This window comes from Alligator sinensis, unplaced genomic scaffold (assembly GCF_000455745.1).
Source record: "Alligator sinensis unplaced genomic scaffold, ASM45574v1 scaffold157_1, whole genome shotgun sequence".
Taxonomy (NCBI): domain Eukaryota; kingdom Metazoa; phylum Chordata; order Crocodylia; family Alligatoridae; genus Alligator; species Alligator sinensis.
Genome location: NW_005842316.1, coordinates 443,038 through 451,592, shown reverse-complemented (window position 1 = coordinate 451,592; position 8,555 = coordinate 443,038). Strand labels below are relative to the sequence as shown.

At 44.8% G+C, this 8,555-nt stretch overlaps 1 protein-coding gene across 1 annotated transcript in view; it reads left to right on the top strand.

Annotated features, from left to right (window-relative positions):
* Nucleotides 1-291: 291 nt before the first annotated feature.
* LAMP2 (lysosomal associated membrane protein 2) overlaps nt 292-8,555 on the top strand; it is a 17,530-nt gene continuing 9,266 nt past the window's right edge. The window contains exons 1-3 of the mRNA XM_025209911.1: nt 292-310; nt 4,392-4,510; nt 8,214-8,427. Of these exons, the coding sequence (XP_025065696.1) occupies nt 4,466-4,510; nt 8,214-8,427 (259 nt within the window). The 5' untranslated portion in view covers nt 292-310; nt 4,392-4,465. The remainder of the gene's footprint in view (nt 311-4,391; nt 4,511-8,213; nt 8,428-8,555) is intronic.

Here is an 8,555-nt window from a genome sequence, read left to right as displayed (position 1 = left end):
GGCGGCTCCGCGGGGCCTGCGCGGGCCTGCCCTTGCCCGCTGCTTCGCCTCAGAGCGGACCTGGGCCTGGCCCCGGCCCCGGGCCTTGAGGGGGTGGGGGCGCGGATGGGGGCCGCGAGGGGTCAGAAGGGTTCGGGCGGGGGCGCGCGAGGGGCCCGTGACGCGGCGGCACGTGACTCGGCCGCTTGGCGAAGGTGGGGGGGGCGGTGCGCACGGCACCTGGCCGGGCTCCCTCTGCCCCAGGCCGAGACGCGTCCCCGGCTCCGTCCCCCGTGGGCTCCCGTGTGCAGGCTCCCGGCGCCCGTTGCAGGGATGGCGCTGCGAATGCTCACGCCATAAATGTAAAGCAGCCCCGCATGCAGTTAGACCATTGCAAGTGTGAAGTAATCACGGGAGTTGTTGTTTTGCCCCTGCGTGAAAACCCAAAGGCTCCTGCTACATGTCAGGTTCATGGCGCGCCTGCCCCGCCCATCGCGTCATGTGTAGACTGGCCCTGTGCGCAAAGCAATTCCCGCGCGTGTCGTCGTTGCAGCCCCGGGGGAAAAAATGTAAGGCCCCCTGGGCTCTGCGTTGCGCAGATAGGTCAGTCGCGCCATACATGTAGACTGGGCCACAATGCGAAGTAATGATCACCTAATTAACCAGCGGGTCATACAGTACATTTAGACTGGTTGCATGTACAAAGTAGTTATCGCATGCTAAAAAAGACTATCCAGCTGTAAAAGAGCCAACCAGCTACAAAGTTAGTGCTTGAAAAGGCTAACATTTCTACAGCCAGTTTCTGTCCGTGTTTCACTTGAGCCTGTAGCGGGGCCCTAATGCATCAATACAGAACGGGCCATTGTTGGCAGTGGTGTGACCTGAGGAGGTTTCGGGGCCTGTGATCAAGTCAAGAGCATGATGATGTTGCAAAAAAACAAGCAAACGTGGTTTGGGGTTTAGAAAGGGAGTCCTTGTTTAGTGCTTCCCAAACCTTGCCACCTGTTCTGGTCTAAATCCAGTTAGGCCTCCACTCACTTTCTTAAAAAGTTAAAAACGGGAGGGTCCAAAGGCAAGCATGGAGGTTAAAGAAAGGGGCTGGGGACGCAAGCTGGAGGCAGGAAGGCTGAAGGAACTAAGCGTATTTCTAGTTTAGAGGAAAGGAGATTAAGGGGGGTCATGAGAGTACTCTTTAAGTAAAGGCTACTACAGAGAACATGAAGTGTGGCCGGGAGGAACACGATGCAATGTGTGCATCTAAATTCGCCCATCTCGATCTTAGGAAAACTATCCTCACTGCAGCAGTAGGATAATGCAACACATGGCCTAGACAAATCATGGGCTCACCTTCATTGAAGGTTTTCTAGAGGCAGGGGGGAGAGGGAGGTTAAGCTAGATAACCTTGAGATCCTGTCCCAGCCCATTCCTCCCTCCTGCTGACACTTCTCTCAATTGCATTAGTAAATTGAGTTGACAAAAGTGACCTTGTGACAAGAACAAAGACCTAAGTAACTTTTGTTCAAGATAAAGAGAATTAATAGGGATGCCATGATTAACCATTATTTGTAGATTTGAGTGTTGTGGTGTAATAGGATTAGGGTTGAAGGACTGCATTGGTTCCAAAAGACTCGGGCTTAACCAGTGTCTGTCGATGTGCGGAGTGGCTCGGATGCGTGGTAACTACTCGATTAATTGAGGCTGCTGAAGTGTGCTAATTGGCACACTCCAGCAGCCTCCTCATCTTGTGTATCAGCATCCCCCATTCAACAACCTTTAAGCTAAAGCTCCCCCATCACCATTTTGTATCAGCATCCCCACACTTCATAAAATGCTGCAGGCACTCTAATTAGAGTGTCTCTCCCAGCTGCTTTAATTAAAATGCCTGCCCCCCACCCCCAGACTGTGAAAACGCCCAAGGTAACTCTCGCTTGTGTGGTGGAAATGGAGAGCAAACCACAAGTGCTATTTAGCTTGAACACAGAAATTAGTTTTAGAATTAAATCCTTCCTACGGGTGCTTCTGGTTTTCAGTTTAGTTGCGTAAAGTTATGCAGATCTACACTGCACTTGACCTGGTCACCAGTATCTTGAGGCTTGCCCCTATGGAGTGCAGCATGCCTTGGTGTAATATGCCTTCATGTAAATGGTGGCAGAGCAGGAAAGATGTTCCCTCCCGAAAAAAATAGTTTTACTTGTTTGAACGTACAAGGAAGTTTCTTTGTTCCTTCCTCTTGTTCTGGAAGTAGCCGGGCTCCCAGTGTCTGATAACCCTGTGTATTCTAGGATATCCTTGGATATTGAGCTACTAAACTTCAAGAGTACACTTGTCCAGTACCTCTAAGCTGATTTCAAAATAAAGTGCTTGTGGTTTTGTTTTGTCAAGTTGCATATTCCTGTGGATGCATGTGCACTATCCATTCTCTGTATTTTTTGGAAAATAGCCTAAACCAAGGGCCTGCAGCAAAGGAACTGCTCTGCTTTCTTCAGATGATTGTAGACAGGGAAGTTGGAGTATGAGTTCCAAGAGACTAGTCAGCTGTATTTCCCACCCCCACCACCCTAAATGTGTGGAGGTCATGGATTTGAAACAAAAGAATCTTTTGTTTCAATCTTAGTCCAAGACTGAACATTACTTCATTCAGGCAGGACCTTAAATGCAACTTACTTATGTAAAGTGCCATATATTTTTTAAACCACCACCTTTCCCTCTTGCACTTAACTACTTCTAGCATCTTGCTGCAAGAAATGGAACTATCAAAGAAACTATCTGTTTCTTTACAGAGGGAAGGAAGTAGTGATCATATCTTCAGCAAGTGAATTCAAGTGCTCCCTTCCAGCAACAGAAGCTGCTATGTGCCTGACAGTGTACAAGCAAGAATTATAGCTAAACTTCTGATGGGAGACAGTACACAGATATGATCAAGTACTGGTAGCCTGTGCACATTCCCTGGCACTTGGGCTCTCTATAATGGGTGCTCCGAGTTTAAAATTAAAGCTGTCTAATTAAAATAGTACTAGAGGAGGATGGACAAAAATGTAGTATAGTGAAGTGCAGACAAGCTTCTTTGGGTAAATCTGATATCTTGTATTAGACCAGCTCAAATAGTTGGAAAAATTTCTTCTTTGCAAACTTTTGGGTATAAATACCCTCCATCAGGCTGAGGAAGCATCTGCAGTTGGTGTGTGTGCTCTTCCTGCATACCAACTGGAGACACTTCCTCAGCCTGACAAAGGGTATTTATATCCAAAAGCTTGAAAAGAAGACATTTTTCCAGCTGTCTGAGTTGGTCTAATAAAAGTTATCAGATTTACCCAAAGAACCTTGTCTGCCTACGTCCTCAGACCAACACAGCTACGCCCTACGCCCCTGTATAGTGTGAAGTGGACATTTCTGAGGAGTTGGGGACTAACATGACCTAGAGGTGGGAACAGAGCTTGATTCCTTTGTTGCCTAAAGTAAAGGAGTGGGTATGCAGATGAAGGGAACAGGGAGGGAATCCAAAGCTGCTTTGCTCCATTCTGGAATGAAAGAGGCTGAATAGTACCCACAAAGTGTAACAGCAAGACACCACTTGCAAGGTGAAGATCTGCAAGTTCTTGATCTAATCGTTACCTGAGTGAGGGTAGTTTTGAAGCACTGCATAGGTCTTCTGCTAATAATACCTAAAGATTTATTATTATTATTTTAGTGGTGCTTGCACCCATTTCCAGAAGGGAAGGATCTAGCCCTTTGTTTCCACATGAATGGAATGATGTTTACTCTTCCAAAAACATAAGGGAGCTACTAGCTTAACCCCTTCTCACTGTTACATTGCTCAGTGTTAAGGGAAATTTTTGTATCCAGTTCCTTTTATTAAGGACCTACAAAACATTTAAAAAAGAGAATTCCCGCCCCCCCCTCCAAACTTTCCTTGGTGTGTCATCTTAATCCTATTTAAAACAACCTATTAATGGTTCCTTTTTATAACCTCAGTTTCCCTAATTTGTTTAGGGACTCCCTGTTCACAAGTACAAACTAAATACTAAAACCTTAATGAGGCATTGCCACAATGTTTTAATTTGTGACAAATTATTTAGCTTGTATATACAGTCCATTGTAATATGTGGCTCCTTTAAGCTACTTTCCTAAGCAAAATAAACGTTCTCCCAAGTTTTTAAATTGGCAGTTAGTCAACACAGTATTCTTTACCTTTTCAGCAATACTAGATAAAACACAAGATCTTAACATTTCTGCTTTTAAATGTAACACCTACATGAGAGGTTTGTATGCTGAATTTCTGTCAGAATTGGGAAGTTGCAAAATTTAATCTGGAAGAACTTGCTCTGTTCAAAGCATTATGCGATATGATGGAAAAATATTTAAATCTGCAATGAAATATCAGTTTCTTACAAGCAAACAATTGTATGTTACAGGTTTTTTCCAGTCCCATGCAGTGGAAGTAGAGGTGAAAGATTCCTCCAATGCTACGTGCATATATGCAAAATGGATGATGAGCTTCTTCATAAAATATGAAACAAACAGTAGTGAATATGTAAGTATTTTGGAGTTAATAGCACTTGTGAATGCAGAGGATGAATTATTGAAGTTGTCATTGTTTTGTCAATGTTAAAACATCATCTTGCCACTGGTTCTGATAAAGCTGAAAAACAAATAGAGTATATCTGTGCTAACTAGCTACCCTTGCCTCATCACAAAAGGATTACCAAGGGTTTAATTTGTTTTAATACTTTGCCTAATTTAAAACGGACAACAGCCTTCAATTCTTATATTTAAAAATGCGAAGCTTGTTTGTTTTGGCCAGGAGGTTCTTGCCTTATCAGCACAGTGCTGTGATGTTTGGATTAAAAATACTACTGAGCAGTAGAGCAAAATGTCAAGATTTGAGACTTTTAAAGGGGGAAAAATCTGGGTGTGTTATCTGTTTACAGCAAAGTTTGCACTTGAAAAACTGACTTGAAAGCTTTTTCTGAACGCTGTTTGTGAGCATCCTCACCTTCTCTTCTTCTAAAAGTTTTCCAGCCCTTCTTTCTCACACTTTTTAAAATGTGAACCGAATCTAAATGGACTCGGATACGTTCCTGAGTCTCAATTGCTTCAGTGCTTCTTACTCATAGCTATTGTTCTGCTAGAAAGATGTAAGGCTTCATGGCTGCTGTTCAGAGCTGCGCCCAGCAGTGAAAGCAATAAGACTCACCTCTGTTGCATTGTTGAGGAGTTTGAGCTTCAGCTTCCCCAATACCATTCCTCCAGCTTCTAGGTTAATTTCCTTGCTAGTAGAGTAGAAAAAACTACATGGTCATCACAGTAGTTTTGGTTTAAAGTCAAGCACCACACTTTCGGGTTCAGTTCTGAGAGAGGTGGGTTTTTTACTGAATATAAATTAGTTTACTGCAGATAAGGTCCTTGAACTACTGTTGCCTTTTCAGTTACTGGATTTTCCTGTGAGATTTTTATAAAGATCCAAAGCACTAAATGCCCTTAAAACAAACCAAATCAACAACAAAAAACTGTGCTTGAGGCTCACCCTGTTGTCCACAGCCCAAACTTCCATGTTAGTCTGATGCTTTTTTAGTTGAATAGAAATTGTTTACAGGTTAAAATGGGCAGTTTTCTATTAAACAGCTACGTCTGATTTTGCTTTGGGATTCACACTTCATGTGATTGGATTCAGGTTTTTTCCTGTAACAGCCCTGATTCAGAGGTTCAGTATCCAATTTTTTTCTTGCCTTTTTGGTTTGCGGGTTTTCTAGGAGGAAGGCAAGTCAACTATGAGAACTGTTCTGACAATTAGTATGTCTCATTAGAAATAGTAACTTTGAAACATTTTGGATTCAGCCTTCATTTTGACCAGTTTCCAGAGAGACACAGGCAGGCTTCCAGCAGAACTCTTCATGGTTTTCTGCCAGCTCACTTTGGGTTGTTTCATGGCTCTTTGGCTGTCAGAGGGACTACTTGAGAACTGAGTACCCAAGGCTTCCCTGCTCTGCAATGGACCCAGGGGTCTGAAAGACACAACTTAACATGGGACTCTTAAGGCTTCAGAACTTTTATCCTGCCTTCAACTTCAATAGTGGGTGATGTGGGCCATCCAACCATCATGGCCCTTCCTCCATGTGAGCTGAGCCTGTGACCATGCTAAAATTAGGGGCGTATCAATGAAGACTTTTTTTTTTTTTGCCGATTTTTATTAACTAGCGATATCAGCTGATACTGATCCGATTGCCAATTATGTAGCCCAGCAGCTAGGAGAACAGCGTCCTGGCCAGTAAGTCTGTTGGGGTGGGGGAGAAGAGGCAGGAGTGGGCGAGGCCCCCACGGTGAGCGAGGGAGTAGGGCTGGGGCAGGTAGTCCGTCAGAGCAGGGGGAGGGGCAGGTGGGTGGCGCCCCATGCTGTTCACATCCTGGGGAAGGCATGGAGGGCATGTACCCCCCAGATTTGTGCATGGGGCAAGGGTGGGCTGCCTGTTGCAGCCTCTTGTTGGGGTGGCCGGACTGAGGCTACACTTAGGGTGGGGGTGCTGGGAGGGGGTGTTACAGAGTAGGCTACAGCCACCCCAGAATTTACCATGGCCCCCCTTCCAACACTGCTGCTGCCTATTTCAAGCACACCCCCTCCACGATGTGCCAGGAAGAGGTTGCAGCAGGCAGCCCGCTCTCATCCCACATACAAATCCAGGGGGCATATGCCCCCCATAGTTCCCCTGGGGGTGCACCCAGCAGCAGGAGCTGCCCCTAAATGAGTTGCCCATGGCTCTGTCCCACAACCCACCCTGGCTAGGCAGCACCTACCCCAGCCCCATTCCCCGCCTCACTGGGGGAACCTTGATCTTGCCCCATCTCCCACCCCTCCCAGACTTGCTGGCCAGATGCTGCTCTCCATGCTGCCAGGCTGCACTCCTGGCTGCATGCATGCTGCAGCTGTGCACATGCACACAGCATTTACCTGTGACATTATCAACCACATCGGCCAAATAGCCAATTGCCGAAGATGTCAATTTTCATTTTATCAGTGCCAATACAATACGGACTGACTTTTATTGGTGCACTGTTACTTAAAATTGGAGCAATGTGGTAATAGGTGAAAATTCTTTAGAAAGAGAGGACATGGTATTTTTTTTAAGTGCAGCATGAAAGGGAAGGGAGCCTGTAAAGCATTTGATTTGTTTTGCAGCAAATTTGAACATGTTTAAGCTTAACATTGCTACAGGTAGTTGTTCTTATTTCCTTAAACTGCAGGGGCATACTTTGAGGACATAGAACAAATTATTTGTCTCTTTCTAGCTAGTAGTAGGTTTCATACTACAAGAGCTTTACCGACTTGTGGGGACCTCTTCACAGACTGGATCTGGCCATCTCATCCAGCATAAGGGAGTGGTCTCTCAGACTGCTGCCACTGCTGTAGAGTCTGTTTCTCTACAGTCTGAGTCTCCTTTGCTACAGTGAGGCTGGGAACTGGGGAGCCAGCTGCTTGGAGGGAGAGGGAGCAGAAACTTTCATCACTGGGTGACCCAGGCCAACAAAAGACTGCCTTCCCTTGTAGTGCTGGCCTTGTAACTACCTTCCCAATCTCTTCCTGCAACTACATGTCTCTTCTGTGTTATCTTGCTACACCGCTTAAGTCCATAATATGATTTTGAGTGAGGCCATATAACTGATTCTGGACACGTGCTATTCAAATGGAGTTACATTAACCAAACATTGTGCTTGGCTTGACTGATCAGCGAAGCACTTGAAGCTCTTGTTTAAACATTAGCTCTACTTGAAAGACCACCTACACTTTTTGGTTAGACACTTCAAATATCGGTCTCATGACTGAATCTAATGCAGAATTTTTCTAACTTTAGGTTGTGGTAACCTTTAAACCAGGGCTGGGCAAAATGCGGCCCAGAGGCCAGATGCAGCCTGCCAAGCCATCCTATTCAGCCTGCCTAAAAATATTTAGAAAATTAATATTAATCTGCCCTAGACTGCCTGTCATGCAGCCCTCGATAGCTTGCCAAAACTCAGTAAGTGACCCTCTGCCCAAAATAATTGCCCGCCCCTGCTTTAAACAGTAGGTATGGTAGAGTAATCTATTTAACATCTCCATGAAACAGTCTGTGGGTAAAACTACAAAGCAAACTAGAATTTTTGCAGGCTTCCACTTTAGCTGCAGCAGGACTATTAAATTCTAAATGGAAATTCCTGGATGAGGAAAGGAGACAATATCTGTTTGTCTAAACTTTTTCTTCTAGAGAAATGCAACCTTACATGTATCTCCCAATGTGACACATGATGGAAGCACCTGTGGGAATGAAACATTTGCTCCACTCTTGGCAGTTCAGTTTGGAGCAGGTCATTTTTGGAGCATCAACTTTACAAAGACTAGTGGAACTTACCAAGGAAGTATTGTTACATTTACCTACAACACCAATGATGCTGCTGTATTTCAGGATGCTAAAAAAAGAGGTAAGACCAACTGGATTTTGAATTATGATTAATGGTGACTTCCATCAAAAAAACTCCCATGTGGTAACTTTTTTATAAATGTTGTGTGTCTTCATATAGTGTACCATCCTTTCATTGTTGATGTAGCT